Source organism: Clinocottus analis, unplaced genomic scaffold (genome assembly GCF_023055335.1).
Source record: "Clinocottus analis isolate CAN_PGR_092001 unplaced genomic scaffold, fCliAna1.0.p SCAF_12, whole genome shotgun sequence".
Lineage (NCBI taxonomy): Eukaryota > Metazoa > Chordata > Actinopteri > Perciformes > Cottidae > Clinocottus > Clinocottus analis.
The window spans coordinates 1,275,373-1,289,663 of NW_027175843.1; the positions used below are offsets into that span (position 1 = coordinate 1,275,373).

At 42.5% G+C, this 14,291-nt stretch overlaps 1 protein-coding gene across 2 annotated transcripts; it reads left to right on the forward strand.

The window, feature by feature from the left end:
- The first annotated feature begins 462 nt into the window (after positions 1-462).
- Positions 463-12,775, forward strand: LOC137783153 (solute carrier family 35 member F5-like). Of its 2 annotated transcripts, none has more exons than XM_068572944.1 (15): positions 463-614; positions 1,759-1,900; positions 2,381-2,530; positions 2,720-2,782; positions 3,425-3,506; positions 4,169-4,362; positions 5,010-5,091; positions 5,240-5,327; positions 6,170-6,234; positions 6,394-6,498; positions 6,658-6,817; positions 6,982-7,072; positions 7,302-7,456; positions 9,694-9,790; positions 10,878-12,775. In XM_068572944.1, exons 2-14 carry the CDS (start codon positions 1,766-1,768, stop codon positions 9,773-9,775), a joined length of 1,452 nt encoding a protein of 483 aa, XP_068429045.1. In that variant the 5' UTR covers positions 463-614; positions 1,759-1,765; the 3' UTR covers positions 9,776-9,790; positions 10,878-12,775. The 2 variants fall into 2 exon arrangements, with proteins under 2 accessions (XP_068429045.1, XP_068429046.1); XM_068572945.1 differs by having other exon boundaries at positions 4,172-4,362.
- Positions 12,776-14,291: the final 1,516 nt, after the last annotated feature.

Here is a 14,291-nt window from a genome sequence, read left to right on the forward strand (position 1 = left end):
CCAGCAGGTGGCGCTGTCCACCAGATTGTCCACAATGTGGTCCTTTGTGATTTTTAATTAACGTTATGTTCTAATTAATTTGTCAATTAAGTTGTTTGTTTGGGCGCCTCTGCTAATAGTATTACTGTAAAAAATAATGTGAAATGTTTAACGTAGTATTGTTTTATTTATTAAATGGAAAGGATTTCATTTGAGATCATACATATCATATGATTAAAGCATGCTTTGAAAATTATTAAACTGGATATACTGTGATTTATATGGTGTATAGCAATTGTTTTTTGATTCACCAAAACGTAATACTGTACATGTTGTGACATACGGTCCCTGCTGTCACTTTTTTAATATTCCAACTTAATTTTCATCTTATTCTGGATCAAATTCTGAATTGCTTGCCAATATTCGCCACTTTAACTTCATGTCCCAGAATCCTCTGCGGCACATAAGTGATGTCACCTGATAACGAGGAGGGGAGGGTGCGCTAATGTTTACAACCACTGGGATGTTAATAATTTCATCGTAAAAACTGGGATTTCCGTCGATATTTTTGCAGCGAACGTAACGACCAGTATTTAGCTAATGGTGGAAACTAAATGACCTCTGCTTGCATTCAGGTAAAAAGACGACTTAAATTCACAATTTCACCACTTCATCAAGCTTGTTAGCGCTTAGCTCGTCAACGTTAGTAGCCTGATATTGATAAACAAGTGAACGCAGCACAGTGATTATTTGCAAACGTTAACGACTCGAACTAGCTGCACTTTTAACCAACTTCCTGTCAGGGAACTGGCGATAACGTGACGTCGAAACACGAGACAGCCTGCTGGTTGACTCCCAGCCTGTAACCATCGAATAGCTGGTAAAACTCGTTAGCTTGTGAGCTGTTTCGCTAGCTTCCGTTTGAAGAGGCGGCTCATCTGACCTGAGAGCTCTGACGGGATTCACACGCATTAGTTACGTTACTGTCAACTAAGATCACTCTTCTTCACACGAGTATCCACGTACAGCAGCTGTGTTTCACATTAAGTTGTTTACTATGCAGCAGCACCCAAAGGTGACGTTTCGCTCGCTTGTACTCCTATTACGGGGACGAAGAGATGCACACATTGTCTGCAGCATTTCTACTGGACGTTATTGACTTATGCTAGTTGCTGGTTGTAAACAAAACGGGTTTTGTTGCATGCGAGTCCCTGGTTGAGTGATCCTGAGTCACCTGAACATAATAGTTCAGTGTGCACGTTTAGCTGCTGAACAGGTGTTTGTTGCAAAGTTTAAAAAAAGTTATCACAGCTCTGCAATGATATTATACTGTTCCTTTTGCTTTAAATACTCCCTGTCATGCCTTTCATGTTGCTCTGCATGTGCTGTCACTTTTGATAGATTTTATTAGACGACACCTTTTTATAGAAAATAGCCTTAGTTTCCTTTTTCTAATCGTCCATAACACAAAGATGATATAAAACAAGGAAAAGCAGTAAATCCTGACATTAAGGAAGCGGTTTGTTATCTGTGCTTGATACATTACTTCATCAAACACACTTATAAATCATCAAAATAGTTTATAGTCTGATTTGTTCAGATATTCATTAATATGAATTTCTTTCGGGGCTGCCACTTTTAAGCGAAATCGGAGGCTCAGAGTTACTAATATTGCGGTAATTCCTTGTTAGAAGCTATACTTTTGTAAAATGCTGGGGGCGGTTTCTGAATATCTCGTAAATCCACCTTGTTCTTGTCCATCCCTGCGTGTTTCATCAGTGTCCTGATGGAGTGGGTGTTCATCATGAACCGGATGAGCTCTCAGAGCAGCTCGGCAGCCCAGCGAAGGCGGATGGCCCTGGGGATAGTGATTCTCCTGCTGGTGGATGTCATCTGGGTGGCCTCCTCTGAGCTCACCGCCGTAAGGACTTTGTCACATTCAATCAGTTTTCCACACCTGCCTCTGCATTGTGGGTTGCAGATGTACTCTGTCACCAGAGTGCATTGAGATTATTCTGCAATTAGAAGTCAATAATGTGCACGTTGCCCTTCTCTCTCCCAAGAAGGGGTTAATAAAGTAATCCAATTATTTATTCGTGAATATCAATCCTGCAGCTCCATATGTTATAATATATATATTATATATTATATTCCCACTCCTAGAAGTAAGGTGCCAAGTCATTTTGGATTCCTTCTGTAATGTAGGAGATGGAAAGTATCAGGTGTCACATTGTATTCAGTAAATATGATGTGTTGCATCGTGTGCTCTCGGGTTGAACTGTGTCTACCTTGAAAGAAAACAGGAGTGCCCGAGAGATAAAACTGTCCAGCTTGGAACATCTTGGTTTAACCCATAAAAGCTGTTATCCTCACCGCTTCCTCCCGTTGATTGCTCCCGCAGTACATTTTCAAGCGGCAGGAGTACAACAAACCCTTCTTCAGCACATTCACCAAAACCTCCATGTTTGTACTGTACCTGCTGGGTTTCCTGCTGTGGCGGCCCTGGAGGCAGCAGTGCACTGGCACTCTGAAACAGCGGCACTCTGCGTTTGTAAGTAGTTAAAGCGCTCTACCCTCAAGGGAGGACAACCGCAATCATACAAACTCACAAACCATGTTTTTTAAACAGGACCAGCAGTGTGATCCCATCACAAGATGGCCTCCAGTTGAATGTATATATTTTTTAGCTACATCTGCAGTTGGTCAGTAAGTTGATGGTTTGAACTGCTTCTCTCTGTAGTTTGCTGATGCCGAGGCTTACTTTGCACCCTGCACCACCGACACCTCCGTGAACAACTCTTTGGTACGTAGCTGCACCGCAAGCTAGTTTAACCTTTTGGAAACTGTGCGCAAAAATCCTCCCGCTCTCATTTTACGTCCAAGCATGCCCCATTCAGACAATCTTTTGGCTTAAAATACAAAATCTTTCCATTTTTGAACCAAACAACACAGTTTTTCAACTGAAACTCCTTCCTAACAGGCCAAGTCTTTGTTTTATTGTGAGTTTTGTTGCAAATTCTGATTCTTTAGCTCCTAATCTTTCCAAAAAGGTGTCTTATTGACGCTCCAGGAGGCATTTTCGGGGAATCTAGCTCATATCATGCTGGATGTTCATAGTAACGATCAAAATATCTTTTAAAAGGTTGTTTTTTTTGCAAATATATATATTTTTTTCCCAAGGTGTTGCTGACCAAATACATGCAATAAACACAAGTATTGAAATTAATTTGGGGTTCTTAATACAAAGACAGGGAAAAGGAGGTCTGGAGCCAAAATTGTTTTCCACAGTTTTCAACGGGTTAAGGTACTACAAGTGTAACTAACTCTGCTCATACTGTGGACACGGACACAGTTTTGACCACAGCGATCTTGCAGAATGAGACCGTGTGCAGTGCTCCACTTTAACAACCACAAATGTTTGACTTTCCGTGTCACTCGTGTGCAGAGCGAACCGCTGTATGTCCCGGTGAAGTTCCAGGACGTACCCGCCGAGCACTCCAACTGTCTGATGGGAGACTGTGAGTCTTGTGAGTAAACATTGGTCATCATTGGTAAACTTGTGAATTCGGTCTCGTTGATGAAATGTGACAACAGAGGGCAGTAGTGAGCTGAAAATAGAGAAGATCGTTGTTTAAAGCCAATTTGAAAGCCAAGATATTTAAGGAGAGAAACCTCTGGCTGAACCATTGTGCGACCCTCAGACTCGCTTCTCTCCTTTCTCTTCTTTCACGTACCATCCTAATGAGAACAATAGTTTGAACAAAAGATTTTAACGTTCCTTTGTCATGGTTTTATTTCACAGAGAAACGGAGAAATCTCATAATCTTTTGGCTTTTTTTTTTCCATACTTTTTAGTGATTCAGTTCAGATGAGCTCCGACTGACCTCAATTTCTTTAGTGGATGGATTTAACCAAAGAGCCTAAAGCCGCACAGTAAAGGTTCTGAGAAAGTCTGTGAGGGTTTCTCCGGTTTCTATTGTGTTTGTATTTCAATCCGTTTATATTTCTGGCAACCGTTATTAAAATGACTTGTGCTCATTCCAGTCGGGCATTGGCACCTCAAGAGTGATATTTTGTGTAATGAAATTAAATGGATTCTCAAAACTATGACACTTTTTTTTAATGTTTGTACATTTAAATACAACCCTGCATTTGACTCATTGCTCATCTTTCCGTTTGTGCCTCCCAGCAGCTTCTAAAAAGCAGCGGGTGCGTTTCAGTAACATCATGGAGGTCCGTCAGCTGCCCTCCACTCAAGCCCTGGAGGCTAAACTGTCCCGCATGTCCTACCCAGCTACCAAGGACCAGGAGGCCATGTTACGCACAGTGGGCAAGCTAACTATCACTGATGTGGCCAAAATCAGCTTCTTCTTCTGCTTTGTGGTGCGTAAAAGCCTTTTTTTGATAGGGTTAGTGAAGAGGTGACAGGAAACGTGTATGTGAGAGAGGGAGGGATGCAACTAAGAAGACAATGAGATCTGTTTTAAGCCAACGGGTCACATCTTGGCCCTCTTTTGAGTCAAGATCACACTGCAAGGTTTTTCTTGTAATTGAGAATCTTTAAGTGAGTCATTTTCCCACTACAAAATAACTGGCCAGAGACCGAGGGTCACACGCTGCAAGCTCTGACCCGTGTTTCACGCTTTCATTGGCTGTTGCGCCCCGACAGGTCCAGATATTTCGCCCGCTGGATATCTTGAGTTCACACGTAGAGCTCGAGCGCTGACCGACGCGCGAGAGCCGAGTCAAATTTGATTTGTCTCTGATCTGCGGCTTTTTGCCCGGGAGCTCCGTCGAGCAGAAAAAAAATCAGGGCTAAGGTTGTGTACTGTGAAGGAGGCATTAGCATGTGTACAAGTCCAGACTGACAATGACTTTATTGGACAACAAACTACAAGGGCGTCAGAGATTGACTCAGTAAGTTCAAATGAGAGGAAAACCAGGCTTTGTCAGGTATGTTAGATGTTATTCGCCACAGGGCTGTACATTGATTTAATAGATATCACATCACTGCTTCTGTTTCTCTCCAGTGGTTCCTGGCTAACCTGTCCTACCAAGAAGCCCTGTCCGACACGCAGGTCGCCATTGTTAACATCCTGTCGTCCACCTCAGGTGACTCTTTCCCTCTCTCTTCTGGTTTAATGGGAAATGTGCGTCGGTGAGGTTGTGATTTCCCCCTTGAGGCCAATTTGTGATACAGGGCTATATATTTGCAACTGACCGGACTTGACTTCCTCCTCCTCCTCCTCTTCCTCTTCAGGCCTGTTCACGCTCATCTTAGCAGCCATATTTCCCAGCAACAGCAGCGACCGTTTCACTTTGTCCAAGCTGTTAGCCGTGGCTTTGAGGTAAGAGCTGCTGGCAGTGGAGGCCCGTTGAAAGGTTTCTTTGCTGATTTATTATTTTATGTTTTCTGTAGCCTGATGTGTTTCCATGCTTTACATTGTGATTTGTTTTCTACAATGCCATCTATCCACGTTGGGGCAAGAAGTTGTTTAAATTCTTGGTGACATATTTGATTTACTGAAAGAACTGTAATCTTTTTTTTCCAGTGTTATTTGCTACTATTTGCTGCTGGCTCAAACTGATATAACCCATTTCAATTTTGTTAAAGTCTTTGTGTTGATAAAATAATTAGAATAAATAATAAGTTTTAGCCAAATCTTTTGGCTTGTAATTTGACATTTTAGTAAAAATAATGTTGGTCACAAGTCGCATCATTCCTTTTTGTTTCATCCAACATTATGTTACTGTAGCACTGACTTGATATATAAACGCATGCAAAACAAAAAGGATAAATTCATATATATAATTAAGAAAGCTGTGGATAATATATATATATTAGAGAGCTGTAAGGTCTGCTGACTTTAGGGGTCTGGTTGGGAGTTAAACGTAATTTAATATAATCTGGACGACTAAATTGTATGTAAATAATAAGAAGTTTAACGCATTTTAAAGGTGAGGGGGAGCCAGTGCATTGATGAGTCACAGTAGTTTTTATCCCTCATTACAATGTATCTTGGAGATTAGTTGATAAAAACCAGCTTAGATGATATTTCTGGTCTCCTGCTCTGTAGATGAACATCACAGGGCTCTTTGGACATTTTGTGCCCTTGATGCAGACGTGATTTTGAAATGTCATTACCTGTAAATTGGGTTCATTCGTCCCGGTTGCGTCTCTCTCGTTCAGCATGGGAGGCGTCGCCCTCGTGAGCTTCTCCAGCATGGACAACCCTGATGAGAAAGGCGCCGCAGGTAACGATGGAGCCGAGGACGGCGAGCGTCTGTCTCTCATTTCACATCATTTTTTAGGAAAAGGCACATTTTTACATTACTCTCTAATTGCCTCACAGTTTTGAATCGATATCCCTTTTTAAACATTCTTTCCAAATGTAATTTCCTTTTCACGCGGAGGTTCTCTGTGGTCGCTGGCGGGGGCGGTGCTGTACGCCGTCTACATCGTAATGATCAAGAGACGAGTGGACCGGGAGGATAAGCTCGACATCCCCATGTTCCTCGGTAAGAACGCACTCAGTGAATGTCCGTGCACTGAGACATCATCGAGACCCCCCCCCCAGTCTGCACAATGGGGCTGTGTTTAGTCCACGAAGCGTCCTCCACTCTGGAGGGCGGGAGTCTTTTGAGATGTCTAAGCTGGAGCTGCTGCTTGTCTCTCAGGGTTTGTGGGTCTGTTCAACCTGCTGCTGCTGTGGCCGGGCTTCCTCCTGCTCCACTACACGGGCTTCGAGGCCTTCGAGCTTCCCAGCCAGCTGGTGTGGACGTACATCCTCGTCAACGGCCTCATCGGGACCGTCCTCTCCGAGTTCCTCTGGCTCTGGTGAGCACCTGACTTCATTTATTCAGGTCTTGATTCTGGCGCCAAACCCCGTCACTGCATTTAGTATTCAGACATGTTGATACTCTCAGCTGAGGGAGTAATCCGCTTGAAGAATACACAGTGTTTAAAAATGGTGTGACGGCGCTGCTGCTTTCCCTCCTCAGGGGCTGCTTCCTCACGTCGTCTCTGATCGGGACTCTGGCATTGAGCCTCACCATCCCGCTCTCTATCATGGCTGATATTTGCATGGAAAAGGTACTGAATAGCCAGAGTTTAAAATAAGATTCAAGATCTCTCTGTTTGAAGGGAGAGGGTCAGAGCAGATTGCAACATGAAAAGCCAAGTTAATGTGCTCGAGTTAATGTTGTACTGTGACTAAATTGCCACTTTTAAGCGTACCGTATGTTTAATAATGAAAGATGTGAAGTCGTGACGGTAGCTGTATTAGTTACTTTCCTCCACATGTGTGTGTGCGTGTCGATAGGTACGATTCTCGTGGCTGTTTTTTGCCGGCGCGGTGCCCGTCTTCCTCTCCTTCTTCATCGCCACGCTCTTATGCCACTACAACAACTGGGATCCGGTCCTGGTGGGGCTGAGGAGAGTGTACGTCTTCATTTGCAGGAAACATCGCATTCAGAGGTACGTACCGATGTTTGATCCCACAGAGAGGATTACAGGTCACGCATGATCCCCGGCAGAGAGACACATTTTGCCGTCTTTAGCTCAGAAATTAGCCGTGGAGATGATTGCATCAACCGTGTCAAATCTGTGCCGGAGCTAACGGATGTACAACCTGTCGTGACAAGACACGCATGATTTACTGTTGATCATCTTTCTATCACACAGTTAGTTCGGTCTTTGTTTGTTTTGCCCTTCATTGTTTCAGTTTATGAAAAAACTCTTGCAGGGAGTACACATTGCATTACCTTTAATTCTTTTTGGCGCGGTTTCACAATCAAGGACCATCTTGAAAACAGTGTGTTTTGGTCGATTGAAGGACACGGGATATTTGATTTTGTTGCCCAAAAGCGTACAAGTTGTCAATAAATCAAATCTGAGGAGTGAACAAAACATCTTTTAAAAGGTAATGAAATGCAGTTCAATCCCTTTCAGCACTATTTGGTGTTCAGCTGTGCACTCCATTCATCAGAGCTGAGAGGACATCCACATAACAGGTGGCACATTTATCCTTTTTAATGGGTTGAAATGTTGCTTCCATCAGTTCCATCTGCTAAAAGCAAATCCAAGCCATTTCTGTCCACACACGCACACACATCTGGGACACAAGACCGAGTTAATTTACACTCAAGTCGGTGCACGTGTGCTGCAGGTTTGTGACAAAATCTGAAAAAAATTCCAGAAAAAGGTTTCTAGCTTCTTACCCACGGTCCAAAGACTCAGATTAATTGGAGGCTCCAAATTGCCCCTGAGTGTGAATGTGAGCGTAGACGGTTGTCTCTATATGTGACATGATGGACATGACGGACATGTGCCCTGAGACATGACGGACATGTGACCCGAGACATGACGGACATGTGACCTGAGACATGATGGACATGTGACCCGAGACATGACGGATATGTGACCTGAGACATGATGGACATGTGTCCTGAGACATGATGGACATGTGACCTGAGACATGATGGACATGTGACCTGAGACATGATGGACATGTGACCTGAGGCATGATGGACATGTGTCCTGAGGCATGATGGACATGTGCCCTCAGACATGGTGGACATGTGCCCCGAGACCCGAGACATGACGGACATGTGACCTGAGACATGACGGACATGTGTCCTGAGACATGATGGACATGTGTCCTGAGACATGGTGGACATGTGACCTCAGACATGGTGGACATGTGACCTCAGACATGGTGGACATGTGACCTCAGACATGGTGGACATGTGTCCTGAGACATGGTGGACATGTGTCCTGAGACATGGTGGACATGTGACCTGAGACATGACGGACATGTGTCCTGAGACATGTGTCCTTAGACATGACGGACATGTGTCCTTAGACATGACAGACATGTGTCCTTAGACATGATGGACATGTGTCCTGAGACATGTGACCTGAGACATGATGGACATGTGACCTGAGACATGATGGACATGTGTCCTGAGACATGATGGACATGTGACCTGAGACATGGTGGACATGTGTCCTGAGACATGGTGGACATGTGTCCTGAGACATGGTGGACATGTGACCTGAGACATGGTGGACATGTGCCCTCAGACATGATGGACGTGTGTCTTGAGATATGATGGACATGTGACCTGAGACATGATGGACGTGTGTCTTGAGACATGATGGACATGTGACATGAGACATGATAGACATGTGACCTGAGACATGGTGGACATGTGCCCTCAGACATGATGGACGTGTGTCTTGAGATATGATGGACATGTGACATGAGACATGATGGACATGTGTCCTGAGACATGATGGACATGTGACCTGAGACATGTGTCCTTAGACATGATAGACATGTGTCCTTAATGTCTAAACGTGTCTAAATGGGATAAGCAGTTTGGAGAATGGAATGGTTTCTCGTCCAGTAAAGCGTTTAATGTTTTAAAGAGCATAGCGTGTTGCTAATCCATTGTGTTGTGCTGTATATTGCGTTGACCTTAACTCTGACACACACTTAAAGAGTCTTTTCGTCCAGGACGTCCTCACGAGGACAATAGCGTCCATGTGCAGCTCGCAGCCTCGCCATGTTAAGCCCGTAATCAGACGCGCGTGCTTGACTGAGCAGTTATGCGCTCCTGTTTGGTGAGGGGTGATTATTATTATAATGATGCCGGTTGTCAAGATGATGACTGTGATGATGATTGACAGCCGGCTCCTTCTGCCCACAGACTGCCAGAAGACAGCGAGCAGTGTGAAAGCCTTATTCCTCTCCACCCCTTCTCCCCCAGCGAAGCCAGCTTCTGCTCGTGAACCAGCAGAAACAAAGTAAACGACCACTCTGCCTCCGACCCGTGTGTTGTTGACCGGTGTGTTCCTTTACGTGCGTGTTATTGTGTGTTTTTAGATCGTAAACACACACAAAGCCGCCGAGTTAAATATGGAAATTCACTTAACTAAAAACTATTTATATTTTCTGTACTTCCAACTGTCTTCGGTGTGACAATCAACTTCTATTTCTAACATTTTTTGAGTTATAAGTTTGATAACTTCTAATACAAAAAAATAGCATTACTTAATTAAAACCAATGATGCTTTTTTTCAGTGGTTTTTATAGATTTTTTTCTTTCTAAACGCAGCAGATGCAGTAAATCAAGGCCTTACTTGACACATTTGGTCACATTTTAAAGAAGCACAGTCTCTGTTTTTTTGCTTTTGATTGAAGTTGCATCAATATGTATATTTGTTATGTAAATTAGGGGAAAATGAGCTCGTACAAAGTGACTTTGTTTTGCAATAGTTGATGTAAACCAGGATTTCTGCCATCGCCCCCCTGCTTTCACTCAGCTGTTTGAACATCTGTCACGTCTCAGTGTTTGGACATGTTAGAGGACCAGAAGACGAGCAGGACAGGAAAGTCTTCACGTAAATATTTTAGCTCTGAGCTCGGCCACCCACTTCACAAAGTCTGCATTTAAATTCACATGTTTAATCGAGCTTTTCTTAGCCGCCTCCTAAACCTGCAGAGTGTAATTGCCAGCAGGGCAGAGAGGGAGCGTTTGAACTCTGCATGTGGTTTCTAATCGCAGCATTAGGAAGAAATGAAAGCAGCAGAATCCAGGACAGACTTAAGCCTGTTTGCTGGGTGTGCGTCGTGTTTAACGGAGGAGCAGATGATGCACAGAAGCAAGCTCTGCAACTCGTGGCAATTTAATTAGTGATGAACTATTTCATCATAAGTGTTAAATATTTGCAGTGTCAAAAAATGCAACGGAGAAGCTGGTTTAACATCTTGATAAGTGACTGAACTGGTGGACAATCATACAACCTGAATATTAGACATGACAGATGTCCATCATGTCTTTCATATAAATGTTTTTTTTGGTCTCACTCGCTTTGTTTTTCTTATCTCAAGGTGATGAACGTGGATCTCTCCGAGCAGACAATCTGGAACGCCTTCAGAGACATTGAACAACCTCAGTGCCTTCTCGTAAAGCTATTTATTTTCTACAGTGTTGAGACGACGCATACATTTCTCCAAGCTCGTTTTTTAAATTTTATTTCCACATTCCTGTCATCACAGACTGATATTCAGTTTTTACTTTTTTTTTGTTATTCTTTCTGTGTAAAAAAACCAACATATATATAAATAACCTCATGGTTCTCAAGGTGCTGGACATTATCAGTGATTACGATATTGTCATGTGACCAAATGAAACGGTACATTTTGAACTTGATCATAACACTAACAGAGTTAGCTGTCTTGTTTCTTTAAAATAATCTGAAATCAGTGTTCAGAGTTCGCGACATCGTCCGGAGGAGCGTTGGACGACGGGCCTTTTTGAAGCCTCGCTGCTTGTTTGGAGGTGAATGTGCGCAGCAGACATCTTCACACAGGACCATCTCCCAGACATGTGCGTTAAAAAAAAAGTTTCTCTTTTGATTCATCTGCCTTTTTTTGACGGAGAACGCCTGCGTTTTCCTCGTTTTCCTCGTTGCGGCCGCTTTGTTCAGCGATGCGGTCGAGTCGACGCGGCACATCGGCCTCGGCAGCTCGGGTCCTGACTAAACCCTTCAGAGTGACCTTTAGCGTGTGCTGTGAGACGTTCCTTCAGCTGATGGCAACACTGTCCTGTCGGGAGTCATTTTAGCATCGCTCCGTAAAAAAAAAACCTACTTTTTTTTTAAAAACATTTTTCTTTTTTCAGTCTTAATGTTCTTTCGTGGAGAAAACCTTTTGTAAGTCGGACATGAAGGAGAGAGACGTCGCTCTGCAGCTGAACCGGAGAGCCTCCCGACAGCTCTCCGGTTCCTCCTCCGTGCCGCTGACAGCGCTGGATCAGGAAAACAAACTGTGATAGAAACATAATCTTTGTGCTTGAATATGAACTGATAGTCAGCCTTCCGCGATAAGCTACAAAGCACCTCGCTGCAATAACGGCCGTCTGCTCGCACGAGCGGATTCCTTTGTTCAACTCGGGTGTCGACACTTTTCACAGCGAAGCGTTAATGATAATATTGATGTTTTTGTTTGTGAAATTCAGATGACCACTACAGATTTCTGTCTGAGATTGTGTAACATTTTTATATTTTCTGTACCATTTGTAAATGATTATTGCCGGGGGAAGAGTTTGCATAACAGCCAAAATTACTTGCAACTGAGATTATATCAAATCGATTAGACTGTTTTGTTTTTTTCTTCAACAAAAATGATTTACTGTGTTTTGGGATTTCATGGGGAAAAAAAACAAACTACAAACATTTCAATTAGCGGCCGTAGCGTCGTATAATCTAAACACTACAGTTGAAGGAGAAGTGTCCATGTTGTTATTCAACATCCTGTGAAATGTCGGGTGTGTGCACATCTTTATGGAGTGTTTATTGCACTCAGCGTTGACTAAATATATGAAGTGGAGGAAGTGATAACTGTCCTGTGAGGATGAATTAACGGGTCGAGCACTTTAAGTGACATATTTAAACTGGTTCATGTTCATTATTGTACTTGCTGTGTTTTCTCCAATCAGTCCCTCGTGTCACAGTTGCAAGTATAAAAGCTTTTTTTAGGAGGATTACTTCTCTGCTTAGACTTCAATGTGGAATCATAGATAGGACTTTTTATTTCTTTCTCAGGTTCTTTGTCTGTCACTTTTCTTTTTTCTTTCAAAGCAATTTCTCTTTTAAGTGTCATTAATGAAGATGTTATCGATCTGAAAGAAGGCTGTCATCGTAACCTCCTTTTATCAACCTCGGCTCTTGAGTCACGCTTTGCTGTTTTCATACTTACACTGCACTATTAAAACATATCTTTTTAAATCTTGTGTGTTGAGTGGTGTTCAGGATCATGTTGGTGAGATGCGTCTGTGCAGCAGCATTTCAGCTGATTCAATGTCAATGTCGAAAATAAAACTGTCTCGTAGGTTTCAAGAAGCAAAACGTACATTACTAATAACATAAAAACCCTTTGAAATGTCTTGCTAATGTCTCGTATTAAGAGGATATTAAGCTGGGGAACATCTAGACCTTCAAATGAGGCTTTGAATCGTGTTTTTTAGTGAATAAATGTACATTTCCTCTCAGGTTTTGGACACTAAATGATGACACGGCCTTAGTTTTCTTGTCACAAGTTAATATTATTTGTGTTGACTTCCCAAATCATATTTGGTTACGGCTTTCTAAAAAACTTCACCATGAAAAATGTGTAAATCATCATATTGAAGCACCAACTAGAGGCCGACACGTTGAATCCAACCTGCCTGAACATACAGAGGTGAACATTTGATGTCTTGTAGAGAGACTTTAGTTTCCCTGAGGCCTCAAACAGACCTGGTGTCAAGTGAATAACTGTTTTTCCTTGACATCCGTCCATTTCCTTCTTTTTTTAGACTGTGAATAGTATAATTAGGCATTAGTTAAGCGCCTCTCATGTATGTCCATTTTATTTGAGCTTATTTCCCTTTACACCGAACAGCTGTGGATGATTTCTAGCACCTTAACGCCCATGATGTGTTTACCTCAAAGTCACAGAGACCATTTTATCTGTGTGCAATAACTCGAGCACCTCGTTATTGAGTTATTAAAAAGGCATTGTCAAGCTCTATGTAATTACACACACAACGGCTTATATTTAAATGCGATATGAGGTATAAATTAAGAGGCTCCGGTATCGTAACATTCAACCTTGATTTAACTTCACTTTAGGCGGTGAACATCTGGCTGACAATGTGCCGCCGAGCACAACACGACGGTTTGATTGATGCTGTCGGACAATCAGAGTGAGAGAGTTCAGCGTTTATCTAACAGGGTTCAACCTGCAGACAGAAAGAAGAAGCTGTGTGTGTGTGTGAGGAGAAGTCGATGGACGCGCTCTTATTTTGAAAAATGAAAACGCTTATGCTTTAAGTGTTGATGCATCCAGTGAAAAAATACAATGATTTCATCAGCCGGCCAAATGTTACCACCCAACATAAATCTCTTTCTGTTTGAGTTCACGTTGCATTTTATTTTATTTTTTAAAGAAAAAGTAACACTGAACTCTGTGAAGAGACGTCTGATTTATTTCAGCCCGCTTCCTGTTTGAACTTATCAACTTCCCTGCACTTAAGTTTATTTTTGCCAACTTTTGACTTCTCTGTCTTACAAAAAGGTTTTGCTCTTTCACATATTCTCATCCATGTTTAAGTAACTTCCCGGCTCCAATTATTTTAAATTATCTCCAAACAAAACTGTTAATTTAAACCAATGAGAATTATTTGGTCAAATTCGCGCAGTTTAAAATTCATGATGCATCACGACTCGTGTACATTTCACCATATTTCTACTAATCTCAACT